Genomic DNA, 19,110 nt, shown 5'->3' on the forward strand with positions numbered 1-19,110 from the left:
GAGGCAGTGAGGGGTCAGCCCCGACACAGGAGCAGTTTTCCGCGGGAGCTTTGCTGGAGGGACCCTGCCAGCCTCCACTGAATCCTTTCCCCCACGCTGACGGGCTCTGGGGGCGCTGAGGGGCTGCTGGGGTCACTCGCAGGCCAGCTTCCCGTCGAAACTGGAGAGGGCGATGGCGAAGGCCTGCAGGGCGCACAGCGGGTACCGGTAGTCTAGGGTGAAGGCGTCCTCCGCCACGCGGCCGAACTGCAGCACGATATAGTCGGCTATGGACACAAGACGGGGTGGGGGCGGCCCGAGACCTCCTTGGACCCCCATCCTGGCAGACAGTGCCCTCAACCTTGGGGTCAGTCTCTCCCTTGCCTTGGGGCTCCAACCCTCAGCCACCATCTCAGTTACTCAACACCCATCCCTTCTTCCTATCTCACTCCACACCAGCACCACGTGGCTTTGCAGTCACACTATAATCTCCTGGGGGCAGGGACCTTGCCTTTCTGCTGCTGCCACAGGCCATGCCTAGAGCCCGCACCTGATTAACTATAGGACCCTGTCAAATTTATCCAAGCCCAGCATTCTTCCTTCCCAAATTCTCTGTTGATTCTGGCCACATTCTTTCCTCCTATCCCCAGCCACGAAGTCCCACCTTAGACCCCAGCCCACCCCTTGACTAGCCCCTGGTCCCCTTCCTCAGCCTCACTGGGCACCTCTCCCTTCAATGATCCAGGTTCCCAGCCCCAACCTCAGCACCTCCCCCAGGATCCATAGGGACAGGAAGTTGCTAAAAAGACCCCCAAACTCAGGTGGACCAGGCTCCACCAGAAACGTGATCTGGAGAGCAGTCCCACAGCCACAGGACAGGTGGCACTGGGGGCACATCCCTAGGATGCAGTTGGGGCTCGCTCAATGTTGGTCCAACCCTGTGAACCCAGAGACTTATGGGAGATACCCTTCCATCCCCAGACTTCCTCACCCTAGTGGGAAGGAAGCCTTTCCAACCAAGGCTTGTAACAGGGACACCTTGTTTCCCCGAGTCTTCCAGGGTAGTCCTTTGACCTCACTTGAGAGAAGACACAGAGTAGGCACTCAGAAATGCTTAATATTCCCTGCCCCTGAAAGGCAACCATCTTGAAGAGATTAAGAGCATGGCCACTGGAGATCCAGACTGTCAGCTCTACCTCCTACTAGTGATGTGACCGTGGGCGAGTTGCTTAACCTCTCTGTGCCTTAGTTTCCTGCCAAATAGGGATAATAATGGCACTCCTCACAGGGATGTTGAAGGGATTTAATGATTCAGTTATCTGTAAAATCCTGAGAACAGTGCCTGGCACATAGTAAGCACTGTGTAAGTTTTGTGAAATAAATTTCGAGGGCCAGTGTAACTTCCTGAAGTTGCTGAGAGACTCTGGGCAAAGGGCTGCCCTCTCTGAGCCTCAGCACTCTCTTTGAACAAAGAGGAGTTGGGCTGTCCGTGGTTTTCAGACTCCAGGAGCTCAACCCTCCCTTCAACACAATCTTATCCAGAATGTCCCAGTATCTAACCCACTGCTCTGGCCGATGCTGGAATGGGAACCTGGAGTGATGAGCCCCAAGACACCTGCTTAGAATATCTGAGGCTCCTGAGAGCACAGTGTCAGTGCCTATGGAGGAGACAGTGACCTTGTGGGATGTCCCAGCTCTCGGGATAAAGGCTGGTGTGTGTGTGTGTGAGGGGGTGAGGGGAGCTTGAATGAAGGTCAGCATCCTTGGGGGTGGTGGAGAAGAGCCAGACCTGGGCCCTCAGGTACTCACGGTCATCAGCGTGGACAATCTGGAAGTTCTTGACTGAGGCCTGGGTGACCCGGCCTTGGAAGTTGAGGGTGTAGGAGCCACTGTCATCGTTCCAGACAGGTGGCTTGTTGTGCAGTTCAATGAGGCTCTCCAGCGTCTTGTTCTGCCAGCGCACCAGCAGGCCATCACTAGCCTGGGGTGCCCCAGGGGAGTAGACAGGGAGAGGACAGTTAGAGATGGCTGAGATGGCTCAGGACTGACCGGAGAAGGGGCCTGGGCATGTGTGCACAGGGGTGTGGCCTGGACATCTTCATCCATTAGGGTATCTGAGAATAGGCTTGGCATCTGTGGCATCCTTGAGGACAGGGTTCACATCTGTGAGAATGGGGCTTTGTGTCTGGGATGTCAAAGCGGAGGGCTGGAAAATGGCAAGCGGCATCTGGCACATAGGCGCTCCATGCCATTGGTACCCAGGTGGTCTTAGGAGACAGACACACACCAGTACCTAATGACAGGATGAGCCAATCTCGGACCTGCAAAGGGCACACAGTTGAGCTGGGGAGATGGATAGGTAAATTGCAGTTAAGAGAAAGTGTACTTGGAGGAGAGTTTCTGAAAGGAAGGAGCAGGGTCTGTATAATGTGCCCTTAAGATCTTTCTTTCTTGAGTTTCCTTGTCTCCTGCTCACGTTCATGGATTAGAGTGAGTCCACTCAAGATCACCTCCAAGAAGCCTTCCTGACCCCCCATCTGATTTAGATGTCTCAGCTCTGAGCTTCCATGACACCTTGCTCTTACCATTCCTCCCACTGCACTGTAATTGGCAGAAGAGAGACCCAAAACAGCACCAGGCATTTCTTACTGGGCCCAAACAAGGGCAGGAGATGCTGCCTCTGGGGGATTTGTGTGTTTATTCCAGGCATGGGAAGGACAACTGTGGGGCCCACAGGCTGAGTGAACCCTCAAGACTGAGCCTCCCATGACTGGTGCCCTGCAGATCAGCCTGGGCCGTGACTTTCCAGCAGGGAAGGATGTGTGATCAGCTGACGGGGTATTATCTTTCATTGTAAATGAGTAAAATGACATCAGTCTCCTGTGAGGATGGGGCATGCGAGTCACCCAGAGTCTCTTAAATCCTGGACTCACTGGACCTGCAGTGCTAAAGAGCAGAGCACGGGACTGACACGTCTCTCCAGAACATCTCTCCATCTTAAACTCACACACACACACACGCAAAACAACCTTTGCTTTTTAAAATACAAGTCATGCCAAGCACGGTGGCTCACGCATATAATCCCAACACTTTGAGAAGCCGAGACGAAAGGATCACTTCAGGAATTTAAGACCAGCCTGGGCAACAAAGTTGAGACCCTGGCTCTACAAAAAACTAGCCAGGTATGGTGGCATGTGCCTAGGGTCTCAGCTACATGAGAGGCTGAGGCAGGAAGCAGCACTGTTTGAAGCCAGGAGGTCGAGGCTGCAGTAAGTCATGATCATACCACTGTACTCTAGCCTGGGCTGGAGTGAGACCCAGAGTGAGACTCGGGCTCAGAAAAAAAAAAAAAAAAAAAAAAAAAAAGGCTGGGCACAGTGGCTCAGGCCTGTAATCCTAGCACTTTGGGAGGCTGAGGCAGGTGGGTCACTTGAGGTCAGGAGTTCAAGACCAACCTGGCCATCATGGCGAAACCACGTCTCTACTGAAAATACAAAAATTAGCTGAGCATGGTGGTATGCGCCTGTAATCCCAGCTACTCAGGAGGCTGAGGCAGGAGAATCTCTTGAACCTGGGAAGTAGAGGTTGCAGTGAGTTGCGATCAGGCCATTGCACTCCAGCCTGGGTTACAGAGCAAGACTCCGTCTCAAAAACAAAAACAAGTCATGTCACTCCTTTGCTCAAAATCCTGCTGTGGCTTCCCAGTTCTCTCAAAGCAAAAATCAGTTTTAAAGGCCCTGTCTACCCCTCACTTCTCTGACCTCCTCTCCCTCCCGCCACACTGGTCACCTGGTGGTTCCTCCAGCCCACCAGGCCCCCTCCTGCCACAGGACCTTTGCACTGGCTCTTCCCGCTGCCCAGGTGCTCTTCCCCCAGATGTCTGTAGGCTCACTCCCTCACCTTCTCATTGAGGTCTGCTTTGACAACCATATTTAATATTGAGACTTACACACTTGTTATCTACCTTCCCCTGTTTGACTTTTTTCTTTTTAAATTTTTTCTTTTTATTTTTTATTATTTATTTATTTATTTTGAGATGGAGTCTAGCTCTGTCACCCAGGCTGGAGTGCAGCGGCGTGATCTTGGCTCACTGCAAACTCCGCCTCCGGGGTTCAAGTGATTCTCTTGCCTCAGCCTCCTGAGTAGCTGGGATTACAAGTGCCTGTCACCATGCCCAGTTAATTTTTGTATTTTTAGTAGAGATGGGATTTTACCATGTTGGCCAGGCTGGTCTCAAACTGCTGACCTCGTGATCTGCCCGGCTTGGCCTCCCAAAATGCTGGGGTCACAAGCGTGAGCCACCATGGCTGGCAACATTTTTTTTTTATTTTTGAGACAGAGTCTCGCTCTGTTGCCCAGGCTGGAGTGCAGTGGCGCGATCTTGCCTCACTGCAACCTCTGCTTCCCGGGTTCAAGCAATACTCCCTGCGTCAGCCTCCTGAGTAAACAGGTGAGATTACAGGTGCCCGCTGCCACGCCCGGCTAATTTTTGTATATTTAGTAGAGATGGGGTTTAGCCATGTTGGCCAGGCTGGTCTCGAACTCCTGACCTCAAGTGATCCGCCCACCTTGGCCTCCCAAAGTGCTGGGGTTACAGGTGTGAGCCACTGCACCTGGTCTGACATTTTTCACCATAGCACTTACCACCTTCCAGTATGCTCCATAATTTACTTATTTATCACGATTATTGTCTGCTGTCACTCTCCTCCCACTAGAATGCCAGCTTCAGGGGGGCAGATCTTTGGTTTTTGTTTTTTTTTTTTTTGAGATGGAGTCTCGCTCTGTCACCCAGGCTGGAATGCAGTGGCGCCATCTCGGCTTATTGCAAGCTCCGCCTCCCAGGTTCACGCCATTCTCCTGCCTCAGCCTCCCGAGTAGCTGGGACTATAGGTGCCCGCCACCACGCCCGGCTAATTTTTTTGTATTTTTAGTAGAGACAGGGTTTCACCATGTTAGCCAGGATGGTCTCGATCTCCTGACCTCGTGATCCGCTCATCTCGGCCTCCCAAAGTGCTGGGATTACAGGCGTGAGCCACCGGGCCCGGCCCAGGGGTGCAGATCTTTGTTTTGTCCACTGATGTCTTCCAGGTGCCTAGGATAATACTTGGCACTCAATATGTGTGGTCAACGAAGATAGGAATGGATGTAATATATGAATTTGATGTAAACTCCGAAAACAACCAAAAAGCCTATTGTGGTTTTTCAGCGAATTCAATTACAAAAAGCCCAAGTCCATTCCCTAGGTGGCCAGAATGAATTTGTGTTGGAGGGTGATGGACGTGCTCAGGGAGTTGGCTATTTCCTAAGCTGAGCCCCGACTCCCGTTTCTCACATAGGGAGCCAGGGGCCAGGGAGGTGCGGGGCTCACATTTCGGGGCCGGATGGGGACCCTCTCGTTCTCCGCACTCATGCCAGGAATGACGACGGTCATGCGCCGGGGGCCACGGAAGCCCAGCACGTTGGTTTCCTGGGAAGGAAACAGATGCCTGTGAGGCCAGCCCCTGTAAGGGGAGCAGCCTGGCATGGGGGACAGGTGGAGTCCTCACATAGATCACAGCTGCCAGCTCCTGCCGAAGGCTTGCCACATTAGTGCTGTACCCACGCTGTGGGTTCTGCCCGTTGTCAAAGACCGTGAAGCGGTTCCCCAGGAGGTTGGACCTGCAAGCAGGGTAGAACTTGGGGTGGGGCTGAGGGGATCCTACATCCCTGCCCCAGGCCCCTTCCACACAGCCAAGCAGTTTAGAGAGCTTCCTACAAGGGTGGGGGTAACTTAGGACTGAGCAATTCATGTCCCCTGCCCCAGGCTTCCCCCTATGCGGAGGTCTTTTTAAATGCTGACCCAACCCAGGGCATGGTGGCTCAAGCTTGTAATCCCAGCACTTTGGGAATCAGAGGAGGGAGGATCGCTTGAGTCCAGGAGTTGGAAACCAGCCTGGGCAACATGGCAGGCAACCCTGTCTCTACAAAAAACACCCACCCTCTGCCCCCCACCTGCCAAATTATCTAGGCGTGGTGGCATGTGCCTGTAGTCCCAGCTACTCAGGAGGCTAAGGTGGGAGGATCACTTGAGCCTGGGAGGTCGAGGCTGCAGTGAGCCATGGCCTTGATCACATCACTGCACTCCAGCGTGGGCGACAGAGTAAGACCCGGTCTCCAAAACAAAAAAAGAAAGGGCTGAATCTACAAGGAGACTAGGCAATGTTAAAATCCCAACTCCATCTCTTACTATTACTAGCTGTGAGATCTTAGGCAAGGTATTTAAACTCTCTGAGCCCCAACTTCCCCATCTATAAAATGGGCTGAGCAACAGCATTTCCCTCATTTGGACAATAAGAGGATTGAATGGGTTAACATTTGGAAGTGACTTTTTTTTTTCTTTATTTTTTTGAGACTGAGTCTCACTCTGTTGCCCAGGCTGGAGTACAGTGGCGTGATCTCTGCTCACTGCAAGCTCCGCCTCCCGGGTTCACGCCGTTCTTCTGCCTCAGCCTCCTGAGTAGCTGGGACTACAGGGCCTGCCACCACGCTGGGCTAATTTGTTTTTTTTGTATTTTTAGTAGAGACGGGGTTTCGCTGTGTTAGCCAGGATGCTCTTGATCTCCTGACCTTGTGATCCACCCACCTCAGCCCAAAGTGCTGGGATTACAGGTGTGAGCCACCGCGCCTGGCCTGGAAGTGACTTAGAATCACACCTGACACATAAATAGGCCTTATAAAAGTTTTGTTAAATACATACATTTATTTATTCATTTATTTTTGAGGCAGAGTCTTGGTCTGTCGCCCAGGCTGAAAGTGCAGTGGCATGATCCCAGCTCACTGCAACCTCCCACTCTTGGGTTCAAGAGATTCTCCCACCTCAGCCTCCCAGGTAGCTGGGACTCCAGGTGCATGCCACCACACCTGGCTAATTTTTTATTTTTAGTAGAGACGGGGTTTCACCATGTTGGCCAGGCTGATCTCGGACTCCTGACCTCAGGTAATCCACCCGCCTTGGCCTCCCAAAATGCTGGGATTACAGGCATGAGCCACTGTGCCCAGCCTAAATACATACATTTAAGAAATAAGGCCTGACTCAGGCATCCCCTTCCTTCAGCTCTGATTTGTGGTGAGGATTAGATGAGATGTATGGGAAGACAGCACAGGATAGTGCTGAATATATATGTTCATTCATTTGATCAGTAAATACTTGTTGAGTAGCTAATATGTGTTCAGTGCTAGGAATTCAGCCCTAAACAAGGCAGGCACAGTGCCTGCCCTCGTGGAACTTATGCCCTGCTCCAAGTGAGGCCCTGGGCTGGCAGCAGTGTGGGCATCGCCTGGGTGCTCATTAAAAATGTAGACTCCCGGGCCCACCCCACACACTCAACCACTTTAACAAGCTCCCCACATGATCTATGTACATCACAGTGAGAGGCCCTAGGCTAGGGGACGTTTCCAGGGTGCCCACTCTGGTGGGTGCTCCGCCAGGCACAGCAGGACAGAGATGACTGGCTATGGCCTTTTGCTGACCCAAGCCCCCCCAGCCCCAGGAAGCCCAGCCCCACCTCAGCTTCCCGATGAAATTCTCCCCTCCTCGGGACAGATTGGTAGGGTCGATGGAGATGAGGTAATTGGCTGTCTTGCTCCGTTTTCGTTTCCTGCCAGCCAAGAGGAACACCTGGGGAAAAGGGGAGACAGGTGAGAGGATGGGAAGAGAAGGTGGGAAGGGATGGAGGTGAGCTGCAGGGAGAAAGCAGGCCCGTTTGTCCCGTGGCCCCCATCCCGGACCCCTCCACACTCCTTCCTCTGCTGCCTCTCCCCACCCACCTTCTTCTCCGTGTCCAGGTGCAGGAAGTAGGAGGGATACATGCCTCGATCCATGCCCTTTTTGTCCCGGGTCAGCCGGCAGCGCACCGTGCGGCCCTGCGGGGCAGGCCGGAGCACAAACTCCCGGGGTTCGTCCACCTCCATGGGGGGAGACGGGGCCCTCTCCTCCTTCTGGGTGGGGGCAGAGGGTACATCAGCCCCAGAGCACCAGCTCCCCCGCTCCCAGCAGGTCCCAGTGCTGAGACACGGGCAGCCCGGCAGGACAACTCACCGCTTTCTGTGTGCGGAGAGAACAGAGAGGGTGGCTAGAGCAGGGGCCGCATCCCTGGAGGCGGGGAAGCCACTGCCCCTCATTCTCCCTGGCAGCCCGGCACGGCCAAGTTAGGAGGCTCTGGGGAGCTCTGTGATTTATTTTGATTCTGCTTAGCTCGTGGATAGGAGCACACACTCTAGAGCCAGACTGTCTAGGTTCAAATCCTAGTTTCACTACTAACTGTCTTCACTGTTAAGTTTCACCACACTGTAACTCAATTTTCTCATCTGAGAAGTAGGTATAGTAGGGGTGGATACCTGGGACAGACCTTACCTATGTATTTAACACACGCTTGCATAAATTCTATCAGGGTGCCATAGTTTCAAGTACTTTCGAAATATTTACTCATTTCATCCTCTTATCACCCCACTGTGGTAGTCATCCCCATTGTATAGATGAAGAAGCTGAGGCTTAGAGAAGTTAAGTCACTTGCCCAAGTTCACATAACTAGTAAGAGGTGGGGCTGGGGCATGAGTCCTGTCCAGTCTCCTATGAGGTCCAGAGCCTTTAGAAAGACCTTCCCTCCTTTGCACACTGTCTCAGGCAGTGAAGTGGGGCTAACAGAATGGACCGCTGTGTTCTTAGCACTATGGAAGTGTTAGCTGCTACTCTTATTGTTAGCGTATAGTAAATAATGAATACCATAGTCAAGATGATATTCATTATCATAAGATGGCACCCAATGATCCTTGTCTCCTGGTATTTGTGCCTTTGTGTAGTCTCCTCCCACTGCGTACCAGGGTTGGTCCCTGTGACCAGTAGAATATGGCAGAAGTGGTCATGGGCCGCTCCAAGGTTAGGTCATAAAAGATATTGTGGCTTCTATATGGCTCTCTGTCTCTTGGACTTTGGGAGAAGTTGGCTGCCATGCCATAAGAACACTCAAGCAAAAAAAAAAAAAAAAAGAACACTTAAGCAGCCTCCAGGAGAGGTCCCTGTAGGAAGGAACTGAGATCTCCAGCTAACACCCACCACAGGGAACTATTTTAGAAGTGGATCCTTCATTTCCAGTGAAGCCTTCAGAGTGACCGAAGCCCCAGCTGACGTTTTGACTGCAGCTTCCTCCGAGACCCTGAGCCAGAACTACTCTGCTAAGCCTCTCCTAGATTTCTGGCTCTCAGAAATTGAATAAGAAAGTAAATGTTGTTTTAAGATACTCAGTTTGGGGTGATTTGTTACATAGCAATGCATAGTTAATATATGAATGAATATGTAAGCTCACTTTGCTCATTGAGAAACTCCTAAGAACAATTTGGTGACATAAAGCCCTAGGGTGGCCTGGTGACCCCACAACAGCCCCTTCTGTTCTCACAAACCTGGTGCCCTTTGTCCTCATGTTCTATCCCTCATAGGAAGGGAGCCAAGAGTCTAAGCCCAACTTTCCCAACAGGGGCAAGCATGGACTGCCAGCCTGGGTGTGCGCATTTGAGGGTTCAATGCTATTTGGGAGCCACGAAGAATCCACAAAGATGTGCTGTGGTTGGCCGTTTTTTAAATTTTATTTTTTATTTTTTTGAGATGGAGCCTCACTCTTGTTGCCCAGGCTGGAATGCAGTGGCGTGATCTCGGCTCGCTGCAACCTCCACCTCCTGGGTTCAAGTGATTCTCCTGCCTCATCCTCCTAAGTAGCTGGGACTACAGGTGCGCATCACCATGCCCCGATAATTTTTGTATTTTTAGTAGAGATGGGGTTTCACCATCTCTACTATTCGCCAGGCTGGTTTCGAACTCCTGACTTCAAGTGACCCGTCTGCCTCCTCCTCCCAAAGTGCTGGGATTACAGGCGTGAGCCACTTTGCCTGGCCATGGCCGTTTTTGTTGAGCACAGGTTTGCAGTGTGTTTGAGGGAGGCTGATGTAGAGCAGTGAACCCTCAGCTCAGGGACAAGTGATCACCTGTTCTCTACTCTAGGTTGTTCCAGAAGAAACCTGGGAAACAAAAGACTATGTTTGGAACACGATGTGGAGAAAGCCAGAACTTATTCAAACACTTCAGCAGCTGCAAATTTCAAGAGCCTACGGTACCGAAGTCTGTTCTGCAGTTACATTCCCCGCTGGGAGACAGTAAACTGGCCTTTCGGTTTGTACATCAGCATCTGGTGATCTTGGTTAATGTGAATCAGTCCTCCTAGACCTGACCACTCCTGCACAAACTAATAAACCTACAAAGCTAAAATCCAGGCCCTGTCCTCGTGGTGATCTCCCCACTGGGGGAAACCTGTTCCTTGAAGACTTTTGTTATTTTCTGTCAGTTGGACCTCCCTCTCCTGCTTACTCCAGCTTTTGTGTGTTGGTGTCTGAGTCCTGTTTGGGAGCAGGGGCAATATTCAAAATATTTAACAACCTGTTCGCCATGGAGATGCATACTGGTAAGCTTGGAGGAGAAACAGGGAGGCTCCTGATGGGCAGTATTAACCCTTTCGTTGCTGGAGTGTTTAGTTGCTGGGAGGTTGGGAGGTCCTGGGTAAGGTGAGTGAAAGCGCCTGGGGAGCTCAGGGCAGTAGGGTGGAAACATTTTAACAACCAGTGCAGCTGACTGTCAGTCAGTCCTCATCTGCCTCTCTGCCTGTGTGCTCCTCCTCCCTGGCACAGAAAACATGGTGGGGGCGTGGGGACATCTCTGGCTGTCTGATGGTTACGCTCCAGAGGGGAGGCCTCAGAGAGCCCAGATGACATAAGACCCTTGCATGGCCAGTCCTAGCCTGGTGACCCCACAAACGCCTCCTCTGTTTGCACAAACCTGGTTTCCTTTGTCCTTATATCCTGTCACAAGAGGGGGAGCCAAGGTTCTAACCTCAAGTGGCTCCAAGCCCCCACCCTCTAGGCTCCCAAGTCCAGGCCCCTGCCTCTGCTCCCTGAAGGGACCTCAGCCCCCTGCCCCTCTGGGCCCCAACCTTTTTGCCTTTTCCTTTGGCTTTGCCCTTTTGATTGCTGTTCTTTGTCACCGTAGCTGCCTCCTCCTCCTCTTCTTCCTCCTTCCTCGCGCCTTTGGGAGTGCCTGAGCATGGAGGGGGAAACAAGGCTGTGAACTCCTCACCCTGGTTTGCAAAGTGCTTCCAACACCCATGTGTCACTTGGATGCTCCCCACAACCACAAGAGAGTCGACCCCACGTTATTATTAGAGCCCAGAAGGGCTAAGACACCTGCCTGAGACCACATAGCTATCAAAGCGGGGGTCAAGATGCCCTGCACGTTGTCTGACTCTAGACCTGGCAAACTCCTTACCTAGCACTGTCCCGTATGCTGTAAGGACCCTCCAGCTCCCCGCCCCCAGGACCACCTCAAGATGTCACCACACCAGAAGCCCTTGCCATCCACCTTTCTTCTTCAGGGCTTTCTTGTCAGGACTGCCTTCCCCAACCAGAAACATGGCTGCTGGGCTCTTCCTCGCACTGGCTGGGCTCCCTGAGGGGTCCTTGTCGGCCTCCCCAGACCCTGCATGTGTGGATGTGAAAGCGTCACAACCCCCACCACAGCTGAAGTCCCCTGTTCCTCCCTAGGCTGGGCTCACCTTTCTTCTTGGTCTTTCTCATCTTGGTCCCCTCCCCTGCTGGGGCTTCCTTATTCCTAGCACGCAGAGGTTTCGGTGGGGGGTCAGGGCTTCCCAGGTCTCCTGAAAATGGAAGATGGGGGTCAGGCAAAGAAAGTGTCTACTGGGGCTGAAGGCTGCCTTCCAACCCTCTTGTCCTCCCTATAGTCCCCAGGGAGGCTGAAAGCTTGACAGGGGCCCACAGCCTGCCTTCTTTTTCTTTTTTTTTTTTTTTTGAGACAGTCTCACTGTTGCCCAGGCTGGAATGCAGTGGCAGGATCTCGGCTCACTGCAACCTCCACCTCTGGGGTTCAAGTGATTCTTGTGCCTCAGCCGCCCAAGTAGCTGGGATTACAGGTGCGCGCCACCACCCCTGGCTAATTTTTGTATTGACTTCTGCTCATCTTGGTTTTTCTTTCCCTGAGGCCAAAAAAGCTCTGGACAAAGACCAGGAGCTTAACAAGCAGTTCCCGAATGAATGAACACCAGGCCTTCCAACCGAGCCTCTGAATCCTGCCTTTTGTCCCATGTCCTCCAGGAAACCTTCTCTGGTCACCGCTACAGAGTGTGCTATCTCTGCTTCAGAGGCCCAAGGTCCTAGCTCTAGGCCAGGCTGCTGGTCCCTATCAGGTAATGTGCCCAGGCCAGGACGCCATCACAGCATTGATTCATTGATTTCTTTTTACTGTAATCACTTTGATACTTTTATAAAAATGATAACAATTTCCATTGAGTTAAAACAAAAACTAAACAAAAATCACAAAGAAAAGTAGAATCTTCTGTCCTCCTCTGCCTCACAGAGCTCAAGGGGCAGGGGCAGTGGGGCCAGGGGTGGAGGCATATATTGGTCTATGTCCTTAAGGACCATCGTGGGGAGAAATTATCAGAGGAAAAACCCTCTGGTCACAGCACTGGGTTCATTTTGAGGGCTCAATCGCTGTGTCTCAGTGAGACGCCAAGCCCTCCAAGGACAGGGCTGTTCTGCTTCCCTGTGAGCTCTCAGCACCCTCAGCACCCACCCCTTGGGCCCTGGGCCTTGGCCCTCCTCTCCTTCAGGTCTGCGGAGCTCTTCTCTCTCAGGGGCTTCTTGGGAGGCAGAAGGATTTTCTCTTTCTTTTCCTCTGCCTCCTCTTCCTCGTCATCCTCGTCCTCCTCTTCCTCCTCCTCCTCTGCAGGTAGAAACTCTTCATAATGGGGGTTTGAGCCGGGCCCTCCTTATCTGGGGAGCCCAGTTCTTCCAGACTGCTGGGAAGTGGTGCATGGGCACCAGGAGGGGAGCCTGCCCTTCTGAAACAAGAACCGGAGACCTGGCACCTTCCCAGAAAAATGAGGGTGACTGGCAGCCTTCAGGGTCTGCAAATCAGGGGAGTGGCTGGGGTTGGAGGAATCCTGTCCTGGGGAAATGCCCTCCCTCTCCCTTCCTGAGATCCTCCTCTCCTTACCCGCTCCCCTTCCCTCCTTTCCCCATCTCCCTGCATCCACTGTGCTTCTCCCTGACCTTGTCTGTTTCTGACCTTGAGTCAGACCCATCTGGGCTACTTCTGGCTCCTAACTGCTGTTTAAGGCAAAAACCCTTAACGGCTCTATGACTCAGTTTCTCCATCTGTACAATGGTGGTGGGGGGGAACAAAGCACCCTCTCATAGTTGGTGCTTAGCACAATACCTGGCTCAAAGACAAGGCCAGAAAATGGGGGCTATTTGACTACAGTTGTTTTCTGCCTCTCTGGGCCGTTCCCGTCCAGCCAGCCCCTTCTCTCCTTAGCTCCACCGCCCCCTCACCCGCGTCCCTGGGGCCCTCTCTCACCGTCCTCCGCGTCTGGGGCACGGGCTACCAGAAAGGTTTCCCGGGGGTCGCGCTTCTTGGCCTCGGGGTCCCTGAGGAACCTGGCGTAGACCGTCTGCGGCGCCCGGGCCTGGGCTGGGTCTGGGGAAGGCTCCTCCCGCGGCCTCCCCCTCCGCCCAGCTGAGCCGAGATGCGGGGTTCAGACAGGGTCCCATCCGCGGGTCCGCGAGGCAGCGCCTCTACCCGCTACCCCCAAGCCTGGGCGCGCCCCCTCGGGCTCCTCACCCTAGGGATCTCCCCTGGGCTTGGGTTTCCACTTTCAACACTTCTCCCCGGCTTCCATTCAGCTTCCCACCCCCTTCTACCCCAACGCCACCCCCTTCTACCCCAACCCCAACCCCAACCCCAATCCCTCCCCTCTCATCACTCCCCGCCCCCTCCTCCCCCACCCCGTTCCAGGGCTCGGCGACACCCGCGCCGGCCCTTAAGCCCCTCCCTTCCGCAGCCCACACCCTGGGGGTCCACCCGGGCTCTGCACCCCGCCCACCTCCGGGCTTCCGGGGCTTGGATCCCGTGGGGCAGGGGGATTCGGGGGCCTCCGTCCTCTTCTTCCTTAGCCTCTGTGCCGGGGCGGGTCGCTGCGGAACGGGGGTCAAGAGGAGGTCGAGGAAGGAAAGGGGGGCGCTGAGGCCTGCCCATCCCCCTCTAATCCCTTGAGCCGCCAGAAATAACCGCAGATTATCCGGGGGGAACTGCAGCCCCCTTCTTGGAGTGAGGCAGAATGACCCCTTCCATGCATCGTGGCCATATCCAATTCTCCAAACTCCCAATTCCTTCCCTGGAAACCCCAAGCCCTCAAACAGCCCTTTCTCCCCCCAGATCTCCAGACATGCAACCCCCAGACCCTGCTAAGGGGGACCTGTCCCACCCCTAGACCCCCTACCCTGCGTGGGTTTACGCACAGTGGGGACATCTTTCTGCTTCCTTTCCAAGTGGGGTGGCATACCTGTTTGGGGCGCCGCGGGGCCTCCGGGCTCAGGCTTTCTTCTTCATGCCCACTGAGGGTAGCAAAGGGATCAGCCTGTCTCCCTTCCCCTTCCCTCCCCATCCCACCCGGCCCCTCCATCTAGGCCCCCCAGGGTTCAGGTGCCACGAAATGGGGGCCTTCCAGACCTGTCAGAGGCCCACACCTCTCGGAGGGTTTCATCCCGCAGAGGCATGGTGCCTTTGCCTATCGCACCCCTTTCTCTGCAGGTCTAGGAGCCTCCCTCCCGACTCCTGCTAATCCCGGCTCAACTTCACCCCCCTTCCCCCTGCTCAAGGAGTGGAGGCCTGGCCGCGCTGTGGGAGGTGCTACAGCCCATGACCCTCCCCTGCTAGGCCCAGGCCACTGGGGGAAGAATCTCAACTCCAGTTCTTCTCAGATCCCCAGCAGCCTGCAGGATGGCCACCAGCTCCACCTGCCCCCAGAAGCCCCCAGAAGCTTGGGGTGAGAGGGGCCGATTAGTCATTTGTCAATGGGATGTGGAAGAAAACATTAGACTGGATCTTGTATTTATCTTTATTTCTCACAAAAAATAAGAACTAGAGCCAGGTGCGGTGGTTTACGCCTGTAATCCCAGCACTTTGGGAGGCTGAGACAGGTGGATCATTTGAGGTCAGGAGTTCGAGGCCAGCCTGGCCGGCACAGTGAAACCCAGTCTCTACTAAAAATTCAAAAATTAGCTGGGTGCGGCGGCTCACCCCTGTAATCCCAGCACTTTGGGAGGCCGAGGCAGATGGATCACAAGGTCAGGAGATTGAGACTATCCTGGCTAACATGGTGAAACCTCATCTCTACTAAAAATGCAAAAATTAGCCGGGCATGGGGGCAGGCACCTGTAGTCCCAGCTACTCAGGAGGCTGAGGCAGGAGAATGGCGAGTACCCGGGAGGCGGAGCTTGCAGTGAGCGGAAATCATGCCACTGCACTCCTGCCTGGGCAACAGAGTGAGACTCCGTCTCAAAATAAATAAATAAATAAATAAATAAATAATTAGCTGGGCATCGTGGTGGGCACCTGTAGTCCCAGCTACTGGGGAGGCTGAGGCAGGAGAATCGCTTGAACCTGGGAGGCGGAGGTTGCAGTGAGCTGAGATCTTGCCAATGCACTCCAGCCTGGCCAAAAAGAGCAAGACTACGTCTCAGAAAAAAAAAAAAAAAAAAAAAATGTCTGTATTGGAGATATACCCTTAACTCTTTTTCTTTTTTCACTGATAGGGGACATGCTTTTGTGGTTTTGTTTTGTTTTGTTTTAGACAGAATTTTGCTCTTGTCACCCAGGCTGGAGTGCAGTGGCACGATCCTGGCTAATTACAGTAAATCCATATCAAATGGACCTTTCTAAAATACTACTTCTTCGGTTGCCACCTTTGTTCAAAAACATTCATTGGCTCCCTACTGCCTAAGGATTAAGTTTAAATGTGTTGGGTTGACATTCAAGGCTCTCCCTGATCTGGCCCCAGTCTGCCTTTCTAACCACAGGGTTATCCCAAGCCATACTCTTCATCCAGCCACAGAGGTTTCCTTACTGCCTTTACAGTTCTGTCCTCCATGGCTTTGCTCAGGCTGTTCCCTCCCGGAACGCCCTCCCTATTCCATGAAACCTATCCAACTCTAAACAGCCCTCAAGTCGCCACTTCAGAGAGGCCTCAGTCCTCACTTGGCTCTGACCATATAATAATAATAGCACTTATTGTCCACCTACTGTGGCTTGCTCCCATTCTGACTCCACCCTCACAATAATATTTATGAGACAGACATTAACACCCTGATATTAGGGCAATGAGCAGTGGCTTATGCCTGTAATCCCAGCACTTTGGGAGGATCACTTGAGCCCAGGAGCTCAAGACCAGGCTGAGCAACATAGTGAGACTTTGTCTCTACAAAAAATTTAAAAATTAGCTGAGCAATGTGGTACATGCCTGAGGTCCCAGCTACTTGGGAGGCTGAGGCAGGAGGATGACTTGAGCCCAGGAGGCAGAGGCTGCAATGAGCTAAGACAGTGCCACAGCACTCCAGCCTGGGCAATGGAGTGAGACCCTGTCTCAAAAACAAAACCAACCAACCAACCAACCAAACGAAAACACCCTGATATTAAAGGTGAGGAAACTGACAGCTGAGTGTCAGTCAACAAGTATTTCCTGAGCACCTATTGTGTGCCAAGCGCTATGCTAAGTAATGGTCATACAGAGATGAACAACATGATGTGGTCCCCGCCCTCGTGCAGCTTACATGCTTGTGAGAGAGACAGATAGTAGAGACATAAATACCCAAATTAGTGATAATGATGTCATTATTATTAGTTGTGAGAAATGCCAAGAAGGAAAAGAACTGGGCTCCACGAGACCAGCAGGTGGGTTCCAGTCTGGATTTAGAGTACAGACAAGGCTGCCTAAGGAAGGAAGGTTTTGTTTTGTTTTGTTTTGTTTTTTGAGATGGAGTCTTGTTCTGTTACTCAGGCTGGAGTGCAATGGCACGATCTCAGCTCACTGCAAACTCTGCCTCCCAGGGTCAAGCAATTCTCCTGCCTCAGCCTCCTGAGTAGGTGGGATTACAGGCACCTGGCTATGTTTTGTATTTTTAGTAGACAAGGGGTTTCACCATGTTGGCCAGGCGGGTCTCAAACTCCTGACCTCAAGTGGTCCGCCTGCCTTGGCCTCACAAAGTGCTGGGATTACAGGCATGAGCTACCATGCCCTGCCCTGAGGAAGGAATTTTTTTTTTTTTTTGACACGGAGTCTCACTCTTGTCACACAGGCTGGAGTGCAGTGGTGCAATCTGAGCTTACTGCAACCTTCGCCTCCCGGATTCAAGCAATTCTCCCGCCTCAGCCTCCTGAGTAGCTGGGACTACAGGCACCCGCCACCATGCCCGGCTAATTTTTTTTTTTTTTTTTGTAGTTTTGGTAGGGATGGGGTTTCACCATGTGGCCAGGCTGGTCTCGAACTCCTGACTTCTAGTGATCCACCCACCTTGGCCTCCCAAAGTGCTGGGATTACAGGCCTGAGCCACCGTGCCTGGCCGAGGAAGGCATTTTTAAACTGAAATCTGAAGGAATTTTTTTTTTTTTTTTGAGACGGAGTTTTGCTCTTGTCTCCCAGGCTGGAGTGCAATGGCGTGATCTTGGCTCACTGCAACCTCTGCCTCCCGGGTTCAAGTGATTCTCTCCTGCCTCAGCCTCCCAAGTAGCTGGGATTACAAGCGTGTGCCACCACGCCTGGCTAATTTTTGTATTTTTAGTAGAGATGGTGTTTCACCACCTTGGCCAGGCTGGTCTCAAACTCCTGACCTCAGGTGATCCGCCTGCCTCAGCCTCCCAAAGTGTTGGGATTACAGGCATGAGCCACTGCACCCAGCCTGAAGGATCTTGAAGGCTAGAAAAGAGAATGTTCCAGGCACAAGTCCCAGCATGTGCAAACTGCTTTCAGGCAGCAAAGAACTTGGCACACTGGAGCAGGACTGCCCCCTGGACCGGGACAAGAGTAGTCCTGCCTGCGACCTGCACTTCAGAGGGCTCCTGAGACTTGCAAATGCCAAACAGATACATTGCTAAGAACTATCTCACAGTTGGGCACGGTGGCTCACGCCTATAATCCCAGCACTTTGGGAGGCCGAGGTGGTCAGATCACTTGAGGTCAGGAGTTCGAGAGCAGCCTGGCCAACATGGTGAAACCCTGTCTCCACTAAAAATACAAAAATTATCCAGGTGTGGTGGTGGGCGCCTGTAATCCCAGCTATGCGGGAGGCTGAGACAGGAGAATCCTTGAATCCAGGAGGCAGAGGTTGCAGTGAGCCAAGATTGCGCCATTGCACTCCAGCCTGGGCAGCAAGAATGAAACTTCGTCTCAAAAAAAAAAAAAAAAAAAAAGAACTAAGAACTGTCTCACGAGGGGTCTAGGGCTCAGTGCTGACTTGGCAGGACTGTAAGAACATCCACCCTCTGACACAGCTCAGGCCCCAGGGACACTTCTCCAGTTTCTCACCTTCTGTCCTCAAAACCACAGGTAAAGCTGGGTGTGGTGGCGCATGCTGGTGCAACTACTCAGGAGACTGAGGCAGGAGGATTGCTTGAGCCCAAGAGGTCGAGGCTGCAGTGAGCTGTGATTGCACCACTGCACTCCAGCCGGGGTGACAGAGCACCACATCTTCTCTGAAAAAAAGTAGAACGAAAACACAGGTACCTGCATCCAAATCTGGGAGAGATATGTGGGTTGAGCTGCAGTGACGTCAGAGATGGAAACTACTTTGGAGTGAGGGGAGGATTTGAGCTGCAGAAGCTCTTAGGTGAAAGAAAAAATCATTTCTCAGACCTTTCCTTTCAGGCTGCATGGGTGTGATGGATATTTGCATAACAAGTGTCCATTTTCTTGCTTCTTTCCATGTTCTGGAGGTTCTCATGTATTCGTGTGCTATTCCTAACAGTTGTACATGGCAGCTGAGAAGCATCTGACAATACTCAACAATTCATATTACTGTTAAATTCGTATATATGTAACCTCAACATATGTGAAGCATGATAGCACTTTTTTTTTTTTTTGAGACAGGGTCTTGCTCTGTCACCGAGGCTGGAGAGCAATGGCCTGATCACAGCTTACTGTAGCCTTGACTTCCCAGACTCAAGCCATCCTTCCCCCCTTCAGCCTCCCAAGTAGCTGGGAG

General features: G+C 52.7%; 1 protein-coding gene across 2 annotated transcripts; it reads right to left on the minus strand.

The window, feature by feature from the left end:
• Positions 1-50: 50 nt before the first annotated feature.
• TULP1 (TUB like protein 1) lies at positions 51-14,697 on the minus strand. Of its 2 annotated transcripts, XM_063707547.1 has the most exons (15): positions 14,585-14,697; positions 14,418-14,469; positions 13,959-14,049; positions 13,433-13,591; positions 12,647-12,796; positions 11,610-11,711; positions 11,417-11,533; positions 10,992-11,095; positions 8,057-8,062; positions 7,786-7,956; positions 7,524-7,636; positions 5,526-5,637; positions 5,348-5,446; positions 1,789-1,960; positions 51-266 (listed from the first exon to the last, which is right to left on the minus strand). In XM_063707547.1, exons 1-15 carry the CDS (start codon positions 14,629-14,631, stop codon positions 133-135), a joined length of 1,629 nt encoding a protein of 542 aa, XP_063563617.1. In that variant the 5' UTR covers positions 14,632-14,697; the 3' UTR covers positions 51-132. The 2 variants fall into 2 exon arrangements, with proteins under 2 accessions (XP_063563617.1, XP_063563618.1); XM_063707548.1 differs by lacking the exon at positions 13,433-13,591.
• Between the last annotated feature and the right edge of the window lie 4,413 nt (positions 14,698-19,110).

Source organism: Gorilla gorilla, chromosome 5, assembly GCF_029281585.2.
Source record: "Gorilla gorilla gorilla isolate KB3781 chromosome 5, NHGRI_mGorGor1-v2.1_pri, whole genome shotgun sequence".
In the NCBI taxonomy this organism is placed as follows: Eukaryota; Metazoa; Chordata; class Mammalia; order Primates; family Hominidae; genus Gorilla; species Gorilla gorilla.